This window comes from Cynocephalus volans, chromosome 4 (genome assembly GCF_027409185.1).
Source record: "Cynocephalus volans isolate mCynVol1 chromosome 4, mCynVol1.pri, whole genome shotgun sequence".
NCBI lineage: Eukaryota > Metazoa > Chordata > Mammalia > Dermoptera > Cynocephalidae > Cynocephalus > Cynocephalus volans.
Genome location: NC_084463.1, coordinates 109,488,899 through 109,515,184, shown reverse-complemented (window position 1 = coordinate 109,515,184; position 26,286 = coordinate 109,488,899). Strand labels below are relative to the sequence as shown.

The window sequence follows — 26,286 nt, the reverse complement described above, 5'->3', positions numbered from 1 at the left end:
AAAAAGAAAAGAAAAAAATATATATATCATATCATATCCTGACTTTTATTTATTTATTTTTTAAAATTTATTGCACTTACATAGTGGGGGAGAACTTGGATTAACAGAAAGTCATGTGAAGATGATATTGATGTTTTAGCTGATTATACATTATATGTGGAAATATTAAGGACTCTGTGCATACAGGATGTCATTTGTAAGACAGGGACATGTATACAATTTGTGGAGCATCCAGAAAAAGACAATGATAACATGATTTTTGTCTTCAGAGCTGTCATGTGGAAAGTGTTCTTTCTGGTACCAGAAGGCAAGCATTTCCAATAGGAGCAGGTGGCAGGCAAATCCTGACTCAATTGGAGGAAGGTATCTACTGTAAACCAGCGACTATGCTAACCCCTGCAAAGAAGGCAGCACTGTTTTTGCTGAAGAGAAAGCCAAGGCTCAGAAAAGTATCAAGATACAACTATTAAATATTTACATTGTGTAATGATAAAATAAAAAGATACAACTATTTAGCAAAATCAAATGGGCTATCTCTAAGTTGTCTTTCATTGGAAGTGAAAGGTGGGATGATCATTTCCTGGCAATATTATGAAAGAGATTTCTGCATTGAGTAGAAGGTTGGTTAAGGAGGCCTCCAAGGGGATTTCTAATGCCAAAATTCACTGATTGTAGGACAACTTTATTAAACAGCATTGTGAGTCAAATGTAGCTTCTTTTTGAGTCACACCATCTCTACTAACATTGACTAATTCAATTGAACTGAAATTATGAGTTTGTTACCCAGCTTTGAAGGGCTGCAGCTGCTGTTCTCAAGAAATCAGAAAGCAGAGACAAACTAGTCTGTGCTTGTAGCTCAGACTCCTCTGTGAGCTACTGCTTTGAACTTCTGCTATCAGTGCATCCTGAGCTATAATATGCTGCTGTCTTATTTAATACTCACCTGTCTGGCAGATGACCCACTGGAGGCCGTTTCCCACATGGTGTTAAGCACATGGGCATTGTGACAACTGTTTTCTCAGAGGCCTTTTAATTTAAGGGTTGTATATGTTCTGAGAGACTGAGGCTGCCAGGTGCCTGACCAGAATGGAGAAAAAAACTGGATCTATCTGCTTTTAGGTATTGACTTGTCCAAGGGTTCTGGCAGCCAGCCTGATAGCTACAGGCTTTCTTTCCAGCACCCTTTTCACATTCTTTCCTGGACCTATGTCTCTTCCAGCAAATCCCAGCCCCCCTTAATAATTAGAGAGGGGATTTCAATCGTGGCATTGCTCTTACTGGAGCCAGAGTGGTCTCCCAATTTGTAATTGATACAACTCTCGAGGGAACCCAGAAACTCCAATGTTGACATACTCAAACCCTGCCCATTGCCTTCTGGGAAGCAAGAATATGGTTGATCTAATAGAGGTATTTGTGTTTGCCAGGGGAGAGACCTGGAGGGCAGAGGGAGTAGGGATGTATAATCTTCTGTACTATGAGCCTGAATAACAGGAATGTAACTCCGCTTTTATCAGTTAGCAAAATAATCTGGAGGTTCTATTAGGAAATGCTGGACTCTTTGGATACACTGGATGACCTTGTACTGGGATGGGGGGGCACTATAAGGATTCTCATTTTGCTTATTCTGGAAATCGGTAAGGACATGAGAATTTGATTGGCGCTGGGGCTGACCATACGAAGCAGTTACCCTGTTTTGAAAGTCCTACAGAAATCGTCCCCCACATATCTGAGCTTGCAATAGTTTCTCAGTGGTATATAGGAACAATTGGGGAATAGAAAGTACATTAAAATGAACAGGCTTCAAAAACAGCAATTGGAGCACAGGGACATATGATGCGGACCTGTTCTAAGGTCTGGGGAACAGGAGCCAGAGAGGAGGATCCAGATGTGTATGTCCATGAAGAGCAGAATTTTAGAAATGGCAAGGTTTGTATCAGCAGGTAAGGGGCGAGGAGAAGAGCAGTGTAGTGGATTGAATTATGTCCCCCCAAAACTCATTGAAGCTTGAATTATGTCCCCCAAGTATTATGTATTAGAAACTTAGCCCCCACTGTGACTGTTAAGAGGGTGGGCAATCCTATTATGGTAATTGAAAGGTGGAGCCTTAAAGAGGTGATTGGATTGTAGGACGTGCAATAGTGAATGGATTAAAAATGATGGTCAAGGGCGTGGTTCTGGGGGCTTTAAGAGGAGAGTCTGTCTGTCTCTCTCTTGCTCTCTCTGCTTCCACCATCTTGCAATGTGAGACCCCTGGATCACTGTCACCACCACCAGATGGACTTTGGACTTCCCAGCCTCAGAAACTGTAAGCAATAAATGTTGCTTTTCTTTATAAATCACCTAGTTCCATGTATTTTGTTATAAGAAAAAAAAAAAAAAAAAGGAGTTAATACAGGCAGGAATTGAAAAGAGTGACAATCAGAAGGAAGAAAAAATGGGGTGGGAAACCCAGAATCAGCCTAAGTTGGTTCCACCACTGGGATTCAGATCTGTCTGTGTATACCAGAAACCTGGAGGGTGGGCTAATCAGGAGTCTATGTGTTTGAGGGAGACACATTCTGGGAAGAGCAAGCTGGTCAGACATGTTTGACCCCTTGACAAACTCTTGTTGATAACTTCTTGTTTAAAAAAAATGGCCTGGAAACATTACTCCTTCTTGAAACTCCACTAAAATAACAGTAAAGGAATGTTAAGTGGTATAAACCCATGAGAACAAAGAAAATGGGAGAAAAGATAACAGCATTCAGGAAATGTCAACAAAATATTTGAATTTGGAAAGCAAAAAATAAGCAACAACTGATTGAGCAGACCAGAAAAGGCAGGAAATGGGGGCGGCTACATGGGGGTAGTAGCTTGCAATAAGCAAGCAAATTTGTGCCACAGAAGCCCAGAAAAAGCTCAGAAATTGGAGGCACTAGTTATCTGGAAAGCAAGATAGTGGGTAGAAGGATAAAAAGATGATTACTTGAAAGACTATAAAGTAAGTTAGACCTGAGATACTCACCCCTTGTTAATTAATTCATTCATTTACCTATTCATCTCCTGGAGAAGACAAACCAGTTGGAACCACGAAGAACAACCGGGAGCTAAGCGGAAGCACCCTACTGGAAATGGAGATTTAAAGGTCAGCATTCTGAAGAGTTAGAAACCTCTTTCTTTCCCTGGCTTGTATCCTACAACTCTGAAACTTGGCTGTTATCTTAGGATATTGCTTTCACTGCAGCCCTTTCATGGTGTTTTTTTTCTCCTATAGTCCTCCTATTACTGGTCCTAGAGATGGGGAAGATGCTCTCCTTGTTCCTCATTACTGCTTCCAGACATTTCTCCTATTGTCCCTTAAAATTCCCCAGCTTTGAGTCTCATGCCATCAAATTGTATCACCTACTTCCCTTCATTGCTGCTATTATTATCTACAAAATCAACAAACCCCTGGGTCACTCCCTCTCATTTCTCAATAAGTTTAGCTCTTGGCTCATTTCACTCCTTCCAACACTACTCCTGATTTAGTTCTTGGCGATTTAATTATACATGCATGGATGATCCTTTCAACACCCTGAAAGATTGGTTCCTTGAATACCAGTTTTCCACAGATCTTATCCTCTACCATTCTCATCAATTCACTCCCATGGTCATACTGTAGATCTTGTTATTACCAAAAACTGTTACCCCTCCATAATCTCAGGTTCATGTATTCTTTCTGACCACCACCATCTATCTTCCAGACATCTCCTTATAACTTGACTCCAACAGTCCTTGGAATACTACCTTTTCATTGTCCCCAACCTGTCTCCTTCCTTCATAGTCAACAGAGTTCATTATAATCATTCACTTGCATATACTTCTAACTCAATTTACCCTCTTTTTGTTGCACTTACTTCACAAAGCCACTTTAGTTAAAGCCAGCTCTGTCTACTCTGTACCTACACCTGTGCAGCAACCATGCTGACTGGTTTCACTTTAAATTCATGTCCATAACCCTTAGGCCCTTAACGCTGCCTGATAATCATATTTTCCTAGTCCATTCACTTACTCATTCTCCTAGATCAGGTCAGTCGACTTTTTCTGTGAAGCGACAGATAAATATTTTTGGCTTTGAAGATCATAGTCTCTTTCGTAACTCAACTCTGCCATTGTAGCATGAAAATAGCTATAAGCAGTAAGTAAATGAATGAATTTTAAATTTTATATAATTTTTACATATCACAATATATATGAGGATACTTCAAATAGTTCATGGGAAGATTCATATTATCTTTTAATTGTTTTCCCATGAACTTTTTGAAGGACTCTTGCAGTATCATCTTTAGATTTTTTCCCAAGCATTTAAAAACATAAAAATTATTCTTTGCTTGTGGACTGTACAAAAACAGGATTTGGCTGCAGGCTATAGTTTGCTGTGCTGTGTCCTAAATTATTTCACACCTCTTTTCTCCTCAAGCTTCCAACATCTCCTTCCCCATTCTTACTCTCAGATGACCTTGCTTTCTACTTCATTCGTGAAGTAATCAGAACACCCACCACTCCTACCTCTCTCCTTACAAGCATCTGCATGCATATATTCAGCTTTTCCTTCTGCTGTTGTGTTACCATAGCATAGTACCTAAATACTACATAATTTATTATGTCTCCCCCCACTAGAATGTTAGTTTCAAGGACAGAGTTTTGTCTGTTTTGTTCACACAGTACCTAGAACGGCGTTTAGCACAAATATTTGAATGAATGAACACTGGCTATCAAACCAGCAAGTAGAAGTTTAGAGAATTTTTCTCCAGAGAAACTTACCTCTCTTTCGAAGAGAAAAGACCTACCTGTCCTGACAGGTGGTGATCTCCTTGATCACTCTAAATGGTACTTTTTCAATTTGTTTTTGAAAAGACACTCAAAATAAGAAATTCCCATTTTATGGGATTGACCCAATACATAGTGTGTATGTGTAAGAAACTAAAGTTTCACAAAATAATTCTTTTCTTGTGTGTGATGTATTCTGATGTAGTATTTTCTATTCCGTCACTTGGAGGTGAAATGTTGGTTGCAGCTGATTAGACTGGTTTCACAGCAAACCACAAATGGCTTTGCAACCAGAAACTTGAAAAATACTGCAGTATATCCTACTAATTACAAGCCCTGACTATGAACACAGAACTTTCAGTCAGCTTTCATATACACAATGGAATACTACTCAGACATTAAAAAAAAAAGAATGAAATTCTACCATTTGCAGCAATGTGGATGAGTCTGGGGAAAATTGTTCTAAGTGAAACAACCCAGGTGCAGAAAGAGAAATACTGCATATTCTCATTCATAACTGGGAGCTGAATCCATAAATAAACAAATGAACAATAAAGAGAGACAGAGAGAAAGAAAGAAACAACAATCACAGTAATACGCTGAACTATGAGAAAACTGGAAGGGGAAAGGAGGGGGAGAGGAAGGAGCTAATGAGGAATTGGTCAAAGGACACAAAGGACGATTGTAATGATGAATAAGCTAACTATACTGATCTAACCACCACACATTATACACAATTATTGAAAATTAACTTTGTACACCACATGTACACATAATAAAAAATAAATATCATTTGTTATTAAAAAAAATTTAAAAAATAAAAATAAAAATAAAAAGCAGAGAGGAGAGTGGACAAGAAAGTGCTGCCTGGAAGACATTATGCTAAGTGAAACAAGCCAGGCACAGAAAGTCAAATACCAAATGATCTGACTTAAATATGGGATCTAAAACAATCAGACTCATGGAATCAGAGAGCAGAATAGTGGTTACCAGATGCTGGGGGTTGGGATGGGGAGATGTTGGTCAAAGCGTACAAAGTTTCAGCTAGACAGGAGAAATAAGCCTTTTGAGATCTATTGCACAGGATGGTGACTATAGTTAATAGTAGTGTTTTCTGTATTCCAAAATTGCTAAGAGTAAATTTCAAATGTTTTCATCACACAAAATAAGTATTTGAGGTGATGGATATGCTAATTAGCTTGATTTAATCATTCCACATTGTATACATATATCGTAACATCACTTTTGTACCCCATAAATATATACATTTATACTTTGTCAACTTACAGTGAAGTTAAATTATGTGTTTAAGTCCATTGAGAGGAGACTGGGATAAATTAATTATAGATACTTGAATGCTGCTTGAATGGTACTTGGAGAAAGTTTGCATGGAGAGAGGCAATGGCTAACTTCAGGCAAAAGGAAATGTAATCATATTATGCTAATTGGATGAACTACCAATAATATGTATACTTTTATAATATAATGAATAGTGATTTTCCTAAATAGGGTGATATAGATATATTGAGGGATGGAGGATGGAGAAATAATACATGTTTATGAGAAGTCTTTGGAGTATAAATATATAGCTTATTTCCTATAGCAACAAGTAAAACAGCCCAAGTTGAAAAATTAAGAATTAGTAGTATAAGCATGCTATTTAGAAATATGGAGATAAATCCCAGAAGATACAGCTAAAAGATAAAAAAATAGATTATCTCTGGGGTGTAGAAACTGAGTTTTTCATTATAAGCCTAGTGATATTGTTTGATTTTTAAAAATGTAATCTATTGATAAAAATTTAAATGAATATAATTAATGCAGTATTTCATTTATTTGAAAATCTTAGTGGTAAGAGAGGAGAGACTATTTTCATTAAGTATAGTTGGTTCTCCGTATCCATGGGTTCTGTATCCATGGATTCAACCAACCTTGGATCGAAAATATTGGGGAAAAAATTGCATCTGTACTGAAAATGTATAGACTTTCTTTCTTGCCATTATTCCCTAAAAAATGCAGTATAACAACCATTTACATTGGGCATTATAAGTAATCTAGAGATGATTTAAAGTATATGGGAAGATGTACGTAGGTTGTATGCAAATACTACACCATTTTCTATCAGGGACTTGAGCAACCATGGATTTTGGTATCGCAGGAGGTCCTGGAACCAATCCCCCAGTCAGCAGTAGTGGCACCAGCAGCTGTAGGAACAGAGAAATAATATTCTGGCCCTGTACGTTGCTGTTATCATGGTAGGCACCAGCAAGTGATGGCATGGTGCACTTGTATGGCTTTATAGACAATGAAAAGCAGACAGTGTCACTAAAGGGGACTGAGTAGGAAGGAGCATCCTAGCAGTTGGACAGGACAAAGGAGAGGGCTCATGTAAGAAGTTCCAAGCGTATGCTCAAAAATAACTGGAAGGACTTTGTGTATGAGTGTCCCCTGCCACTGGAGGCACAATCCAAGGAAATCATCATTGATGATGTGCATGACTCCATTTGTTCTCCTGGACTGGTGTGGCCTGGGCAAGGGCTGGGTAGATCTGAAAAGATGGGGTGGAGGAATAAGAAAGGGGCATCCAAAGAGCTATTTGGTCACTGGAAGGAAAAGGGGGATGGAGGGCTGCAGACAGACCTGGCAAAGCCTTAGTCCTATATACATTTGTCCCAGATACATAAATTGTCACTTCTGCTTCCTAACCTTCTGACTTCCACACTAAAATTTAGAGAGGGCTCCTCTTCCTTCCTTTCCTAACTATACTCCACCAGGGAATTTTTCAGCCCTCACAAAGACGTGAGAGGGCCCAGGCCAGGTGGGAGGGTACTCCTGGACCTGTCTCACTCCTTAGGAGGAACAGAGTAGGGAAACCTGGTTACAGGGAAGCAAGGAAAAAGAAGGGGGAAAGAGTGAGTGCTGATTAAGGCCATCCTGCCTATAAACAGAACAACTCCGATGTGACCCACAGACCCCAAGTCAGAAATCTCTCCTCTCTTGCCTACTGTGGTGCCCCAGATCCCACCATTTGTACTTCTTTGGGCATCTCAGCATCACCTCTCATGGTAGAAAGGAATCATGTAAGGATTCAAGTAGGTACCTGTTGGTTTTCTTTGAGACTGACCAGAGGAGCCTCTCCCATTCCCCTTTTCCCTTTCCTTGGTCCCCCAAATATTTATTGTTTTGATCTCAGTCTTCAGGTACAAAGATAATAAAACAAGGTCCCTACCCTCAATATTTTGGTGGAGGCTGGGAGTATAAAGGCAGATATGAAAATATAATTTTACCATATGGGATAAGTTAGGAAAGAGAACTGCACAAACACAGAAGGTAGTGCACTTAAGGCAGGGAAGGCTTTCTGGCTTAGAAGACCCCTGACCTAAAAGAAAAGTAAGAGTTTTCTGGGTAGAACAAGAGTAACTGACACCCCCCCACACTTCCATTGAGTCACCTGAAATTACTTTTATTTTTTTGGCAGACATACACCTTCCCCAAACCCCAGGCTTTAGCTGTGCCAATTCCTCTCTGTCACCACTTTCCTTACCTCGGCTTAACCTTATTAGTCTCCAGTTAGGCAACATCTATCCTATAGTCACATTCTACTCTTGGAAGCCACATTCTGTATTCTAGAATGGCACTCCCTAATATAAAATTTTCTAGTAGCTACATTTAAGAAGTAAAAAAACAAGTGAAATTAATATATTTAACTGAATATATCCAAAATAGTTAACTTTTAACCAATATTTTTAAATTACTGAGATATTTTACACGTTGTTTTTTCATACTAAGTCTCTGAAATCCACTGCATTATTTTACACTTACAGCATACCTCAGTTCAGACTAGCCACATTTCAAATGGGTCATTCATTTCAGCAAATCCCTAGTGGTTGTGATGAGTCCTGCATTCTTTCCCCTAACTGAAAAATATTTTTATGAGAGCCATTGTGCTACCTCTATGGGGCTCCTAAAGTACCTGGGAAGACCGGTCAGCGCTCCCCCAACTCTGACTTGGGGGCCAGCCGCCTGGAATAGGCACTGCCTCACCGGGGCGTAGCACCTCCTGGAGTCCTGGGCGGAGGATGCTACTGGGGCGGTTCTTTTGCCAACTCCACATCTTCCGGAGCCTGACCTGGGCAGGCCCAGCCCCGCTGCTGTGGCCCACTTCCCAGCTGCAAGCTGGACCAAGGCGTTCCATCCCTACCAGGAGGCAAACGGGGAACCCTAAACAGAGTCCCAACCCACGAGGGCAGCTCATAGAGACTGTTAGAAACCCGGCGAGGAGCCGTGTCCGGGAGGCGCGTGGGAGGCAGGTTAGAACCTAGAGCGCAGGAAGACAACCTCAGACCTTCCGACTGGGGTGGGCTTTCCGGAAAGGGATGGCTCCACGCTTAGCACCCGCCCTGCCTGCGCCGGGCGGGATGGGCCCCCGTTCTCAGCAATTCCTGGCGCTTAGGCTCACCCTGGCCTCCGCGGTCTGGCAACGAAGGGCTCTGGCCGCGCATGGGGCGCTGGAGGCCCCATCCCACAGCCGGAGTTTGCTGGGGTCTCCCTGGGTGGGAGGACTTTCCGGCGCACTGGAGGCTCCACCCGTCCCCCGCTGTTTCTGCGTCCGGGCAAGGTACCCAAGCGCCTCAAAACTGTTGGGCCAGCCTGCCACCCCAGAGAGGGCCCCTTCCGTTCCAGGCCCGAGCATAGGCCAGACGGGGTGCTGGGACCGCGCAGCCTCCGGACCCTTCTCACCGGGAACCGTTTCCGGGGCGGATACTTTTGGCCGCTGACCCGACGCGGCCGCTGACGCGGAGGCCCAGACGGAAGTGCAGGCGGAGGAGCCGGAGCCGGATCCCGAGCCTGATCCCGAGCCCGAGCCGGGAGCAGGTCTCGGGGGCTCCGGGCTGTGGGGACGGCGGGACCTGGCAGCGATGGCGACCCTGTGGGGAGGCCTCCTTCGGCTTGGCTCCGTGCTCAGCCTGTCCTGCCTGGCGCTCTCGGTGCTGCTGCTGGTGCAGCTGTCAGACGCCGCCAAGGTGAGTCCCGCCCAGCCTCCGCTCCTGACAGGAGCTCCTCCCCTGCCTCCGGCTCGAGGAAACCGCGGTGGCCAACCTGCTGCCCACCCCATTCCCCTCCCAGCCCCAGCAGCCGGACCCCTAACTTCGCAGCTCTGGCAAATCCCCACCCCTTCTCCCACCCACACTCTCCCGACTGCCTGGTAGCACTGTCGCCCTCAGCCGTGATAGCCTGGCAGTCACCGCCCCCAGACCCACGCCGAACCCTGACAGTGCCTACAGCCTGGAGAGCAATTTCTCCACCTCCCTGACATTTGCTTTCCCAGCCCGACAGCACCCGCTTCAAACTTTCCAACTTTCCACGTCTGAGAGCCTTTAACTTTAACATTCCACTCTTAAGTTCCGACAACCTACCCCTGCCCTCCACCAGCCTCACAGGTCCCACATTCCCCAAGCCAAAAAGATAGGAAGCCCCCATCTCACGGAAGTCTTTCCTTTTAGGAGCTAACTCATTTCAACTCATCCCTGAACAGATTCTCTTCCGATCGCGGGAACGTGCCCCTCCTGACAGCCTTCCCTCCCAATAGGACCTACAGGGTATCTCTCATCAGCTTAATATTCTTACCGAACTTCCTCCAGGACCTCTTGGCTCCTTTCTTGCTTTCTCTCTTATGATAATTTAGTAGGTAAGGGAAAAACCAAACTACAGGAGAGGTGAGGTTGTGGTTTTCTCCCCAATTCCATTTCTTGACCTTTCTAGTCCCCTCTTGCTGCTCTCTCTTGTCCCTTCCCTCCATACCTGCCCTGGCCTTATACTTACTTGTGCTTCCTCTTTGAGGAGCTAGCTCATTATTGGAGAAAACAGAAGGGATTCACATTTGTGTGATGGGAAAACAGAATGACATTGCATTTTTTAAAAAATAAGAACTTTATATCTTTAAACATATCTTTAACCTGGGAAAGACAGGTTACAGGCAGGCAGATGTTTTTGATCAGGGATTCATTTTGGAAGTTTCCCTACTGCCCATCAGAAACAGGAACAGCAGCAAGTCTCCGGACTTTCGAAACATTGCTGACACCCTCTGCATATCTCCCATCATCACTTTATGTAGTGTATTGTGATCGTGTATGTATTTGTCAGTCTCCTTTACTAGTGTGTGCCCTAATTATGGGCGGGAACCATGTCTTATGCTTATCTGGATCCACCTCATTGAGCACAAGTTCTGGCACAGAGAAAATGCTAAGGGGTTGCTGAGTAAGTTTACGGATTGTCAACAGCTCTGCCAAAAAGACATATCACTGTATATAGGAGCAATGGGCATGGTCCTTTGGAGACTAATGAGCCACTGCCTTCTCAAATAGATTCCCTTTTGCTGAGGAAGCACCTCCTACTCTCTCTTTCCAGATATTTAGTCACCTCTTCCTCCATCTCTTGAAATTTGTTTTGTTGGTAGTTGTCCTCTCTGTCAACTAGGGACTAGAAGCAAAATTTCCTGGGAAAGGTAGACCAAACTGATCTCAGCTAATCAAGCTACTTCCCTTATGTACTTCCTTTCTCGTAGCCGTATGCCTCTAAAACTTCATCCCTTATGTAGAACTGTGGCCCAACCTCTTTAATCCGTGTCAATGCCTTTCTACCAAAAGATGAAAGGATGATAGGCAGAAAAATTGTGACTTTTTTGTGAATAATTTCTAGTTTGAATATTCCCCATCCTTTTATAATTACCATTCTTGTTGGGCCGAGCCTGTGGCACACTCGGGAGAGTGTGGCGCTGGGAGCGCAGCGACGCTCCCGCCTTGGGTTCGGATCCTATATGGGAATGGCCGGTGCACTCACCAGCTAAGTGCCGGTCACGAAAAAGACAAAAAAAAAAAAAAAAAAAAAAAAATTACCATTCTTGTTTACAGACACAACTGTGTCAATGTGTCTTTCTACTAGCAGGTAGATGGTGATAACATTAGCACAATTTGATTGTCATGGGACCCATAGATGTGGTTAATAAGTCACAGATCATGTATTAGGTATTACTTCAAAATAATTTTATGTAATATATAACGATTCATTTAGCATTGCTGTAAAGGACTTGTGGCTTTTAAAAGCTTGTATCTCTCAAAGTTACAGTTTTAAATGAATAGTTTTTGAATATTCGGCAGGGAATGCTTAGTAAAATATATATAGTGTAGTTTTAAAAACATTTATGATAAACTGTCAATAAGTTATAATATGTTTCCTTTTTGATTACAGAATTTCGAGGATGTCCGATGTAAATGTATCTGTCCTCCCTATAAAGATAATTCTGGGCATATTTATAATAAGAACATATCCCAGAAAGATTGGTAAGTATTCTGGATTACTGAGTTACCTGTCAAATTTCTTTCTATGGTTATCACTATTAGCCCAGAATGTTCATCCAATGTATCATTTTCTTTTTTAAGTGTTTTTTAAGCAAAAGTGTCAAATTCTTTTTCCATTTGAAAATGTGAGAGTAAGGCACTGAGTACATGATGTATAAGCCTAAAAAGAATATAGCCAAAACACTAAGCCCCAGGTAGGGAGGGTTTCATATGGGGATGAGACTGAGTTTGTGGCACCTAAATTATCCATAGATACCTTCCTGTGCTCCCCTAAGTTTTGGTGAGGGAACTTTCCTGCTCTTGCTTTTCAATAGAAGGTAAGCCACATTTATCTGGGTAATAATTTTTACAACTTGTAGGTTTTGATGTTATATTGCCAAATATGGGAGGCTACTTGCAACCAACCATTCTTAAAATTTTAACTGGCTTATTAATATGTACAAAATTCCTTCCTGGAGGTGAATGGTATATATGACCTAATGGTTGATTGACAACTTTGGTTGGTCCAAGTCCTACCTTTTTTGAGTATTTTACCAGAGGTATTTTATCCACCAGTCTAACTCCTTTCAACTCTTTAAAAACTGCTGTAAAAGTTGTTCTACTTCTCTTGCAAATGAGGTCAGAAATAGAAGCAAGGCTCAGGAAGGAATGGGAATGAGTTATGTATATCAGAGTTCCCCCTCTTATAAACTCATTGCGTGAATAAATTATAGGTGTGCCAAAATATTGATCACTTCAGCTCTTGGGCAATCGAGCAAGCCTGTGATGACTGGGGTCCTGACTGACTAGCCACCAGCAGCCTCTCTGTTTATTCCAGCAGACCTTATAAACGATAGCTTTTTCTACATGTGCCATGAAGGATTTGGGAAGTTGGGAAGCAGTTGTGTTTTATCAGGATGGATATGTTCCTTTCCTTGGAATTGTGATGTTTTATGGTTTGTAACCACAGTGGAAGATTGATGGGCTAGGAATCCAAGGAAAATGGCTCCAAATGCTACGAACTTTCACATGTAGCTGATTTCACAGCTAAATAGCCAGCAAAGCGTTTGAAAGCAAGGTTAAATTCATTGTTATGCTATTCCAATGTGACTTTGAAAAAGAAAAGGCAGACTTTGAGCCTGTTTAGGTTTTCTGGTGCTGTTGTCTGTTTTTTCCATGATAGGCATTTAGGTTCAGTCTGATATTTGGTGAGTGTGTTCTTGAGAACTTGTGAACGTCAGTGTTCCACTTTAAATGCTCTCAGATTACAAAGTGATTTGGCTATATTTTTACAGGTTTTATGTCAGCAACTTACTTTATATGATACAAGAAAGCCCAAATAAATCTTTAAGTTGCTTCTATAAATTTTCCAAATATATGGAACACTTACAATCAATTTATTCTATTATTAGTGATGGAATGTGGTGCCTATTATTTGAGTGGCAAATGAACTAAGTGTTTAGCACTGATTTTTTCACTAACGTTTTGTTATTCATCCCTGGTTAGAAGTCAAAATAGGGAGCTTTGAAAATAAGCAGTTGAAAACAAGGCTTGTTTGGCATTTTTCTTCTTTCCCTCCTACTCTCCCTTGCTTCCTTCCTGCAGCTTAGCCTTTTACTGGGGATAGGTTTCCAGTTGGCACTGGAAATTTTTAACTGGCTTGAGAAGGGCAGACAAGTTATAATCAACGAGGATGTTATGGCTTTATGAGGCCTTGGGTATGTTTTGAAAACCCTCTGTTTTCAAGCCCTCTCATTCTGTTCATTTGTTAGCTTTAATTCTTCATTGGCTTATGCCAGCTGACTTAAAATTTAATGGAAGTTAGAGCACTCTCATTTGTGTTTGGGGTGGGGTTTAAAGCTGATAATGTCTTCCTTTTGGCACTAGGGGGAAGTGTTGCCTAGTTCATAAAGTGGTTGAGCTCTGTCTAGCTCTGTTTATAATGACTGACAGCTAGAACCAACCTTCCCACTTCCTCTTTAGCCCTGCACAACTTTTGCACAACACTCAACAACTTTTTGTTACTAAAATATACTTGTCCTTCAAAAGAAATACTCAATACTTACTTAGCACTTAAATTCCCAAGTAATTCTTAGGTATTGTTGCTGAGGCTTCTGAAGTTGAAATAAGAAACTTAAATAGGAGATAAGTCTCATTTTCCTGAGGTTCAGAGACATAAGGGGGATGACCTCGGAGGCAAGAGACCTGGATTCTGGTCCCTTTTCAGCTACTGATTTACTCTGTGACCTTGTGACCTTGTGTTTCTGAGTGTTGGGCTGGATGACCTCTCTGATTCTGAGATAGATAGCTCCCGTTACCAGTTTTAGCTTCCTCTACCCATTTTTTGCCTACATGAAGCTGGGTACATGCCTGGTCTTCTCTATGTTTGGAACGTAAATCATACACTATTATGGCATGAATTATGGGACTCTTATTTGAAATTCTACCAATGGAGATTTTCATTACTACTACTAATATTAAAATTAAATTATCTGTTAAGGATAACTAGCTGAACTTTTATCATTTATACCATTTTTGGTTTTTTTTCTAATGCCACAGTTCGGAGGCAACAGAACACAAAAAAGCTCATTTTGATAGCACAAAGAGAAGGAGTCAGCTGAAGCATTGGGTGCCCCAAAGAAGAATGGGAGGGTAAGATAGGATGCTATGGTAGAGTTCTTGAGGCATTCAGAAATGCCAAAGGTAAAGATGCCAAAGGGAAGAGAATTGCCCAGCAGCTGGCAGGAAAGTTTTGCTTACTTTTGCTGAAGGTGATCAGAGTAGTAGACTCTGAATAGCTGAGGAGAGTAATAATTTAGTTGTTTCTTGGGACTGACAGATGTTTGGGAAGAAATTTTTTTGATAGCACTGCTTTTTCATAAAACATGAATAATTTGCCTGAAAAACAGGGGTGGGGTAGGAAATATAAACAAACAACATCCAACAACAACAAAAACTTCTATTTTTTATATACTTCAGGGTAATCAGTTTTCATTTTAACATATCTTTGTTGTCCTAAGTTTACTTCCCTTGCTTTTTCAATAGACTTCTGTTCATTAAGAAAAGTAATTGTTTCTTACTGTGATTTGAATGTTCGGTTTTTAGAGTTTCAGAATTTACCAGTCTGTTAAATATGATAAGCCGTTCATATACCACACTGTGGCAGTTAAGAATGATGTTAGGGGCTGGCCGGTTAGTGCAGTCGGTTAGAGTAGGTGTTGATAACACCAAGGTCCAGGGTTCCGCTGTTACACGTCAGACACCAGAAAAAAAAAAAATGATGTTAGTTAATTCACAAAAGAGATAATCTCATATTTGAACAATGCCCCCATGTCACTTTAAAGTAGTTTTTCTTGGTAACTGAGCAAGTCTAAATATTACTTGATTTGTTAAGTATTTTTCGATCCCGTTTGGGATTGTCAGGTGTATTTGTAGCTATTAATAGTAGCAACTCTGAAAATAGACAGCTACTACCTGCATGTCTTTATGGCTTCTTAGACTATTAAGTTTTACCAAAATGCTAATTTTGAGAGAGGAAATGATTTCTTTTTGCCTTATTATTTGTTGCTTATATTCTTTCATTGGATAAGTTTGATGATTGTTATGGATTTTAGGAGGGTTTTGATCAGTGCAAGTAGAAAATCCAGCCAGGCTTACACAGTATTTTTTTGTTTGTTTTTTTAGCGATTGCCTTCATGTTGTGGACCCCATGCCTGTGCGGGGGCCTGATGTAGAAGCATACTGTCTACGTTGTGAATGCAAATATGAGGAAAGAAGCTCTGTTACAATCAAGGTAAAAAAGTATATATCTATGTAGATATATCTATAGATATATATTTTTGCTGCTTCTGGATGGTCTCTAGACAAGATAAAAAATTCCAGACTCTTGCCCCAAGAGAAATTATGGATGGATCTGTTCTCTGCCTGCCTCGTTGAGATGCTCTGTGGATTAATTAGGACATGTTATATAGATATGTGGAATGACACAAAAGTGCCCTGTGTGTAATTAGAATATTACAGAAAAGTATCCCAGCTTCTCTGTGGGCCACATATGCCAAAGGCTAGTGAGAGAGCAGCCTTCCTCTCTCTCCCCGTGGAGAAAATTATATATGGTGATCATTCTAGAAATATATCACTTCTAGATTTTAAGATTTCCCTTCTTCATTTCCTGTAAGAAATAGAATGTCTGTAACTCTCATTACCAAGTTCAGTTCCTTTATGGTGGTGGCTACTGGTTCTTCTCCCCAATTGTTTCATATTGGTACTTTCCATTCCCTTCCCAAAAAGGGCCTTGTGGGGAATCTGGAGTGGTCATTTACATCAGTCACAAAGATTTCTGCTGTGATTGACCCTGTCGGAGAGCTACTGCTCCAGCAGGGTGTTGTACTGTGGAGAAATACTTTTCTTTCTTAACCGATTTTTTTTTCTTTTCAATTAATTAATTAATTAGTATTATTATTTTACATTCTAAGATTTTGCAGAGCAGTTGGGTGGGAGGGGGAGAGGGGAAAGGGGTGGGAGATGGGGGAGAGGAGGAGGGAGAGAGGGTGTGGGGCATGGTTGAGGCCTGTGGCACCCCTCTCATTCTGGCAGGGGAGCTCAGGGGGCTTCCAGCAGCAGCTCGGTGGTTGTTGCTGGGCTGGATGCTGATGTTGGAGGGGTATGACTGAGGTCTTCAGCCCTGCCCCTACCCTGGTGTGGGAGCCCAGGGCACTTCCAGTGACAGCCTGGTGGTCCTTGCTGGGCTGGATGCGGTAGTGGGGGGCGCGTGGTTGAGGCCCTCGGCCCTCCAGCTTGGGAGCCTAGGGGGCTTCTGGTCCTTCTAGGTTTTATAGGTGTTCTTTGGTGGTGTTAGGCCTTTACCGGTTAATATCAGAATTTTGTCCCTGATCTGTGGGTATCGTTTTTTTTTCTTTCAGTCTGTGTTGGATTATTCTGTGTTGGATTATTCGCTATTCCCACCACTTAAACTCTGCACTGAAACTAATTGTTGTCCTTTGGTTACTTCTAAAATGAGGGAACTTCCTGTGGGAACCAGCATTTGAGTCCTGTGGTTGAGCTAAATTGCTGCTTTGCTACTGATTCCCTGGGAAGGCTTTTTGTGCAGCTCAGTTTTAATTATTGACCTTGTAAGCACTTGTGGGTCTGGTGAGGTCCAGTACACCTGGGTTGTGTGGAAACTCTGGTCTGGGCCTGTGTCTTTTCAGTAAACTGTACCCCCTGCAGATCTATATTCCTGACCAGTCTCCACTGAGTGGTCCTGTGCGGATTGGAGGGCAGATCAGCTGTCCGTGCTGTGCCCCAGTGTTCCCCTGGTGGGCCTGTCTCCCCCACCTCCGCACTCCAAACATTTCCCATTGGGTGGGCCCTGCACCAATCCCTTGTGATGACTCTCTGGCCTCTGAGTGGCTCTTTTTTCAGTTGTCTGTGGCCCCTCGCTCCTATGTGGGTCCACGGGAATCCTGTTAGTAGTCTTGCTGGCCCGAGGTCCTCCAAGGTCCTCTTCTCCCCTGCAGCCTCCAAGCAACTTCATGCAAAGGGCACAGCAGTGGCTTTTGCCAGCTTTTGCTCCATGTGCTCACCAGGGCCAGCCTTGAAGTGCCCGGTTTTTTTGATGTACAATTTATGTACCCTAAAAGTCACTCATTATAAGTGTGCAATTCTATAAATTTTAGCAAATATAAAACAACTTTTTAAAATCCAGTTTTAGAACATTCTCATTGCCTCCAAAAGATCCCTTTTGCCTATTTACAGTAAATCCTCATTCACACCCCCAGCCCCAAACAATCATTATTCTGCTTTTTGTCTTTACATAACTGGACATTCCATATAAATGGAATCATACAATATGTAGTCTTCTGTGACTGGCTTCTTTCACTTAGCATAATTTTTTTTATGTTTATCCAAGTTGTAGCATGTATCAGTACTTCATTCCTTTTTATTGCTGAATAGTATTCCATTCTATGACTGTCCAGTCATCAGGATGGACATTTGGATTATTTCCATATTTTCACTATTGTGAATAATATTGTCATGAATATCTGCATATGTCTTTTGTAGAGTATATGTTTTCCTTTCTCTTGGGGTAAATTCCTTAGAGTGGTAAGTTTATGTTTAACTTTTTAAGAGACGGACAGATTGTTCTCCAAAGTGATTGTACCATTTTATATTCCCACTAGCATTGTGTGAGAGTTCAATTTCTCCATATCATTGCCAACACTTGGTATTGTCTGGCTATTTTATTATAGCCATTCTAGTGTATATGTCACACTGTACTTTTTGTCAGCCCATGTATTAAGATCTCAAGCAAATCAATGGCCTAAAAAGTATTTTTATATATCTAAGTTAATCTACAAGAGTATTCTGTGGCAATTCACCTGAATTACATTTTCTGTTAGGGTTCTTTTAAGTTGTTTCAGCAGCAGTGCTGCTGAATCTAGGACACTGTGTTCAGCTGAAAAAAGAAAACTGCTGTACAAGCAGTGGTGTTAAGTGATGAGCAGTAAGTGAAGATGGAGTTTTGAAGACTTGCAAAAAGATTCCAAAGACAAAATGCTTTCTTTCCTCTTTTTCTTTAAATAAGGCTTTGGCAAAGAGTTGAGTTTGTTTCTTATATTGGAATCTGGCTTGTATAGAAATCCTATATGCTTAGCATACATATCAGTCTTCCTTGTGGCTTTTCTGTTATCATACAAAATTCTGATTTCTTGGCTCAAACAGAGATGTAACTTATTTTTAATTTCCTTAGGTTACCATTATCATTTATCTCTCCATTTTGAGCCTCCTACTTCTGTACATGGTGTATCTTACTCTGGTTGAACCCATTCTGAAGAGGCGCCTCTTTGGACACTCACAGTTGATACAGAGTGATGATGATATTGGGGTAAGTTGTCAGGCTGCCCTAGCTGCTCATGGCTAATCAGTCATCATCTAATGTAAAGTGCAAGTGAAAAATAGTCGCATATATGTGTTCACTTGCTAGAACAGATCCTCACCGAGAGAAGCTAAACACACCTCTAATTTTAGTATGTATATCTTTATGAAGAAATTTTTCTATAAAGCCATAAATATGGTGATTTAAACTGACAATCCTTGATGAATGTACTATACAAGACCTTGCCCTTCCGTACCAAGTGCAGTTTTCCTTCTTTCTCTGTTTACATTGAGAAAAGCATCTGAGGTAGCATCTCTCCATGCTCCTGCATGAAACATCTTTCCTGTCAGTATCACCAAATATTTTAGAAAGCAAAGAGGCTTTAGTGAAGGGAAGCATGAAGACCATGACATTCTTTTCTTAATGAATGATTAAAAAAAAATCTGAGCTGGCCAGTTATCTCAGTTGATTAGAGTATGGTGTTGATAACACCAAAGTCCAGGGTTCGATCCTTGCTACTAGCCAGCTGCCAAAAAAAACCAAAAAGACAAAAAAAACCTCTGTGATCTTTAACTTTAGAGAAAAATAAAACCATCACTCTAGATTCTCTTCCTATCTTTAAAACACATTTATATTTGTACAAATAGTTGGCATGATCAGTGCATAAATTGTTTCGTGGTTTCCTTTTTCTTTTAATGCTAATTCATTAAAAAATGCCCAGAAATTTACATAGTTCACAACCTTGTTATTCAGTATAGCATAGAGAATTATCTTTTTTTTTTTTTTTTTAAATCATTATCCTGTTTGGGATTGCTTCTGAATTAGCCACTATTTTATTATTATATATAAATTTTTGTTTTTAGAAATTACTTTTTCTTTTGGATTATTTTATTGGACTATGTTCCTTAAAGTGGATAGAATTTAGTATAGTTTTGAGAATCAATTCCAGAAGCCATACCCAGAGTGAGTCCTTGCAAACCACTCACAAGTTCTTTTACTCTGGAATGGCATGTGGACTTGTTGGTAAAGGATGGGAAAAGGGACCCTGACTGGATGGATTGAATTATAACTGCAAACAGAGCCTGCTTTTTGATCAAAACACTGTTGTCTCATGAATATCAATTATGAATACTCACCTTATTTGGGCAAGATTTAATTTTTTTTGTCAAGAACTGTCATAAAAACACCTGTTTGTCTCTTTTTCTTTTGCTGCTTTTATTAACTCAACCAACACATAATCAGTTAATTTTTCTGTATCAGGTACACTGCTGGGTACTAGGAATAAAGAGATGAATAAAACAGAAACAGACACATAAAAGAAATAACTAACAATAGTGTGTTTTGCCCTTTTATTTTTAATCATAAAAGAAACACATATTTATTTTAGAAGAGTTCCAGGAGGAGACTGATAGTCTGGGAGAAAAGTTAAGACTGGAGATCTGATATGGTGTAATAGGGCTAATGGGGTGACAGAGCCAGGTCTGGGGGTTGCGTACCAGAAGCATTAGAGTCTCACATACTGTTTCCATGTTAATTTCTATTCACATATTCAGGGTTTCTCAACCTTGACACTACAGATATTTTGGGTCAAATAATTATTTGTTGTGGGGGGCTCTTCTGTTCATTACATGATATTTAGCAGCATCCCTGACCTTTATCCACTAGATGCCAGTAGCACTTGCCATCCCAGTCATGGCAATCAAAATGTCCATAGACATTGCCAAACATCCCTGGAGGGCAAAATCACCCCCAGTTGAAAACTACTGACGTATGAAAATATTGTGTCTCAAAGGCCACATAAACCATTTTCATTACTGGCCCATCGGTTGAAAGTCTGACTTAAACTACATCCTTTACAGCATTAAATATCTGTTCCTGATTTCAAGAATAGACAATGTTAATATACACACAGATCATAAAAGAAATGGATGCACAACTGTGTAGACGAAAATATGTAGGGCAGGCATTTGATTGGTGGAGTCACGTGTTTAGTACCCATTTTGCCCATCAGTGATTGATTCTGCCTGCATGTTGACCATCTGAGAACATTGTCTCTAAAAGGCCTGGCTAAGTCTTGGATATCTGCTCAACTGATGCTAGGCAGAGGTTTTCAAAGCAGAGCTGTGACTTTATGGTAACAACTCTGTACAAGAAGAAGTTAAATTTAAATTCCTACAATTGTTGCTCAACCAAGATGTGAGTTCTTTGCTATTTCTGTTCTTTAAAATATGCTTTTGTTAAATTCTGTTTTAATTTTTTCCATTTTTGTTCATTGTAAAGTATTTTAAAGTAAATAAAAGTACAAATAGTTAAGAAGCTCACTGCAAGTAGTCACAATATTTACTATATCATATATCCATGACACATCATCACTATTATCAAAGCATTGCATTAAAACAGGTTTTGTATTTGTTGTAATTTCATCAGGTGTAAAAAGAACAAACATATAAAAAGGGTCAGTCTCTATTTGCATTCTCCTAGCATCCATGACCATGAGCAGCCAGTTCAGTCTTGTTCTGATAGGTGGAGAACAGACCAAAAGGATTAACTGCTTTGTTTAGTCTTTTTGAATTTGTTCCTTAAGAAGATTTTCTCCCCTTTCTTGAAGAGTAGATAATAGGACTATGAAACTGAGAGGTTCTCTGCTGATAAAGTACATCCTTCTTCCCAATCTTATTTATGTCAAAACAAACCAATGGTAATAATATTTTATATACAAGTTAATTGAAGCACCATATTCCTATAGTGTGATTTTAAGATACCTGAACAAAATCTGTGTGTTGAGAAGATATGACACCGAGTCAAGGTTAGGCAAACTAAGTTTATGGTTTGTGCTAATCTGTTAAATGACCTTGGATCAGTTTATTTCCTTGTGGGAAATCAAGTAATCCTACAACTTTAGCCTTCCACTTTTCTTACCTTCTTTCTTATATCCTTGAGACATTTTGAACTTAATGGAATTGTCTTTATTATTTTCATTTGTAAGGTTAAAAAAAAGAAAGATGGGGTTTTCATAAGCCATTACCTAAATTAAATGAAAACTTGAGGGCATTTTGGTAAAGGCAAGGAAAGATTCTTTACAGAAAACTCTTTGATGTCTTTGAAATGTAGACATTGTGTAAATGTCTTGCTATAAAAACAGGAGCAGGTGTTACGATACCACATAGTTATAGTTGTATATACAGTTATTTGATTATGTATAGCTTTCCATATTCATGCTGACTCCTGCCCTGGATATATAGTAGAACTTTTTCAAACATGCATAGCAAAACAATATTCCTTCTTTCCTAGAGGAAAAGCTTAGTTTAAGAGGTACAACTTGTGACTTGGATCTTATATTGGAACCTTAAGAAGCTTTGCTAACATGGATGGGGTTCAGGAAAAAGAGATCAAGAAAAAGACAAATAAAAGCAATAGATTACTATTGAATGCTTTTTGTCATTTAGGCAGCTGTGTTTATATCTCATTCATAGACAGATTAGCATGGTGGTTTCCTGTGTAATGACTACAAACATCCAGTTGCATAGGTTTACTTTGACCAGGTTGTTGGTTTTCTACATAGATACCTGGGTAACCCTTCAATAGCTTCTTTCCTAAGGCAGCCACTAATATGGAAATCTTCTCAGGCAATGAAGGATTCAAATCCTTGTTGAATAGAGATGCTGAAGTAAATAATTTCTTACTGTCCTTGGCATAGAGGATAATTGTAGCACTTGAGCTATTTCTCTTTTCTTTACAGATTGAGGGAAGGAGGGAAACAAGAAAGCTTTTGGAAACTAGTTCATTTAATGTTTATGTTGAGGGTACAGGGAGAGATTAAAACCAATCAAGATAAGACCCTATCAGCTCGTCTCCCAGGGTGAATTTGCCCCAAGCTGGCAAATAAAGAATTCTAATATAATGGGAGTCAGGAAATTAAAAGACAGGTCTTTCCTCTGCCACAGATTAGCTGTATAGTATCAAGAAAGGAAAAGCCCTACTTTCCATATCTGTAACATGGAGATATTAACATGAAAGTAGATCTTCTTTTCCCTACCACTCAGGGAAGATTTCTCTTTAAAATGAATGGCTGCTGTCTTTGTAGTGGTTTCTGCTTCTTAAGGGAAACATCTTTGGGAATGGTGACCCAGGGGAACCTTTCACATATACCCCCTCATCGCTTATGTTTCCTGAACCACTATTTCTATAGTTGAGTTCATCCTATTTCTGATAGTTGAGTGCCTAGGAATGCTTAGCCAAATAGATACTTTATTGTTTGAAAAATCCACCTGTTTCTATCTTTGTGGCTGGCTAACTGCTGTTTTGTGTGTGTGTTTTACACTTATCATGCTATCTCTGATGTTCTCCATTCCTGGACTTTCAGGATCACCAGCCTTTTGCAAATGCCCACGATGTGCTGGCCCGCTCCCGCAGTCGAGCCAATGTGCTGAACAAGGTAGAGTATGCCCAGCAGCGTTGGAAGCTTCAAGTTCAAGAGCAGCGAAAATCTGTTTTTGACCGACATGTTGTCCTCAGCTAATTGGGAATGAAATTCAAGGTGACTAGAAGGAAACAAGGCAGACACTGGACAGAATTGACTGAGTTTTCCTGGGTGGTGTTATAATATCCTGTTGATTTCACCAACTCTTGCTAGAAGATTCAAAACTAAAAGAAAAAACACGCTTAATGTTTTTTTCCTTGTTAACGTATTAATAGAGACTTTTTTTAAAGCACACAGATCAAAGTCAGCCAATAAACCTTTTCCTATTTGTGAATTTTACTAATAAAAATAAATCTGCTTGTAAATTATCCTGAAGTCCTTTATCTGGAACAGGCACTCTCTTTTTCACCACACAGTTTTAACTTGATTTTCAAGGTAATTTTCAGGTGTTTTTTTGTTTTGTTTTTCTGCTGGGAGAGGGGAGGGATGCATGGGAAGAGCTTAACACAACTTTTCTCAAGTCACTTTACTAAACAAACTTTTGTAAATAGACCTTACCTTCTATTTTCAAGTTTTGTTTATATTTTGCAGCACAGTCAGCCTCATCAAAGTGCTGACTTCCCCATTTGACTTTTGCACTGACTATATTATTTAGGTATCTGGTTAGCTATACTTCATGGTAAACCAGATCTGAAATGCCTGGCGGCTCTTCACAAAATGCAGATTTTCATCATGTACTGTAATGTGTGATGCAATGCATCCTAGAACAAACTGGCCATTTGCTAGTTTACTCTAATGACTAAACATAGTCTTGGTGTGTGTGGTCTTTCTCATCTTCTATCTCGAAGGACAAATCTTAAGGACTTGGACACTTGCAATAAAGAAATTTTCTTTTGAACCCAAGCCTCCCTGGATTGATGACATACACATATTTGTCAGCATTTCCGGTCGTGTTGAGAGGCAGCTGTTTGAGCTCTAGTATGTGCAGCTTTGAACTAGGACTGTAGTTCCGGGTGCCTCTCTCTGAAAGTTATAACAGTTATTGGATAACTGGCATTTTTCTTCCTAATGTCCTCTTGGAATGTAACAATAAAAATAATTTTGAAACATCTATCAGTATATCTATGTCTCCTAACTTTTTTCTCCTCTCTCATTTGCTTTATGATGAGCTTGAGGGTACAACAACATTTTGTACCCTCTTCTGAGATTACTGTTTTATACCAATTTGAAATCATAAGACAGTACTGGCCAGCTGCCAAAAATAAATAAAATCATAAGACATCGGAACTAAATTATCTCTGTGTGTGCATGTGCAAACAAAGAATGTATGCATTCTTAAGTGGGTCTCTGAAAAGCATACAAATATCATTTTGATAAATTGAAAGACTTAAAATTCCTGAAGTAGTTCTTGTTCTAAGAAACTTGGCAAAAATTAGATTGCAATTAAATTACTTTAAATTCATAAAGATGAGGTTTTAGGAGCTGTTAATGGTTGTGTGCTTGTGTTTTTGTCTTGTTTTGTTTTTTTTGGTTAGTAAAAAACAGCTTTTTAGTACCCACAAATCTAACGTAAAATTATTGACTTCATTGTTAGTATTAAAAGATTTAGGTTCAAATATGACCAGGTGGGATTTAATATACAAAAGTCAATCACTTTCCTACATTCCAGCAATGAACAAATGGAATTTGAAATTAAAAATACAATACCATTTTCATTAGCACCTCCAAAAATAAAATAGATATAAATCTAACAAAATATGTATAAGATATATATGAGAAAAACGATAAAACTCTGATAAAATATCAACAAATAAATTAGATATTCCATGTTCAGGGATAGGAAGGCTCAATATTGCCAATATTGTCATTTCTTCCCAACTTGATTAAGTAGATTCAATGCAAACCCAATCAAAATCCTAGAAAGTTATTTTGTGAATATTGACAAACTGATTCTAACGTTTATATGGAAACGCTAAAGACCCACAATAACCAATACAATATTAAAGTAGAACAATAAAGTCAGAGAACTGACACTACCCAACTGCCAGACTTACTATAAAACTACAGTAATCAAGACAGTGTGCTATTGGCAAGAGAATAGAAAAATAGGTGAATAGAATAGAATAGCCCAGAAATAGGCCCACATAAATATAGTCAGCTGATCTTTGACAAAGGAGCAAAAGAGATACAGTAGAGAAAAGATAGTTTTTCAACAAATGGTACTGGATCAACTGGACATCCACATGCAAAAAAATAAATCTAGATTCAGACCTTGTATCGTCCACAAAAATTAACTCAAAATGGATCAGAGACTTACATGTTAAAGGCAAAACTATAAAATTTCTGGAAGATGGCATAGGAGAAAATCTAGATGGTGACTACCTTTTAGTTATAACATTGAAGGCAAGATCCTTGAAAGAAAATTGATAAGCCGGACTTTATTAAAACGTAAAACCTCTGTGAAAGACACTGTCGAGAATGAGAAGACAAGCCACAGACCATGACAACATTTGCAAAAGACATATCTGATAAAAGACTGTTATCCAAAAAATACAAAGAACACTTAAAATTCAACAACAAGAAAACAAAAAATTATATTAAAAATGGGTAAAACCTGAACAGATACCTCTCACTAAAGAAGATATACAGAGGGCAAATAAGCATATGAAAAGATGCTCCGCATCATATGTCATTAGGCAAACACAAATTAAAACAATGAGATACCACTACACACCTATTAGGATGGTCAAAATCCAGAACAATGACAACACCAAATACTCATGAGGATGTGGAGGAACAGGAATTCTCATTTATTGCGGGTGGGAATGTGAAATGGTAGAGCAACTTTGGAAGAGACTTTGGCAGTT

At 39.7% G+C, this 26,286-nt stretch overlaps 1 protein-coding gene and 1 long non-coding RNA gene across 2 annotated transcripts; one reads left to right on the top strand and one right to left on the bottom strand.

The window, feature by feature from the left end:
- Positions 1–45: 45 nt before the first annotated feature.
- LOC134375326 (uncharacterized) lies at positions 46–9,489 on the bottom strand. Its single transcript, XR_010023390.1, has 3 exons — positions 9,248–9,489; positions 3,005–3,104; positions 46–396 (listed from the first exon to the last, which is right to left on the bottom strand). It is a non-coding gene; the product is annotated as an uncharacterized LOC134375326 (long non-coding RNA).
- Positions 9,490–9,587: 98 nt separating this feature from the next.
- TMEM9B (TMEM9 domain family member B) lies at positions 9,588–24,530 on the top strand. Its single transcript, XM_063094104.1, has 5 exons — positions 9,588–9,812; positions 12,037–12,128; positions 15,810–15,918; positions 18,874–19,008; positions 23,363–24,530. Exons 1-5 carry the CDS (start codon positions 9,708–9,710, stop codon positions 23,516–23,518), a joined length of 597 nt encoding a protein of 198 aa, XP_062950174.1. The 5' UTR covers positions 9,588–9,707; the 3' UTR covers positions 23,519–24,530.
- Positions 24,531–26,286: the final 1,756 nt, after the last annotated feature.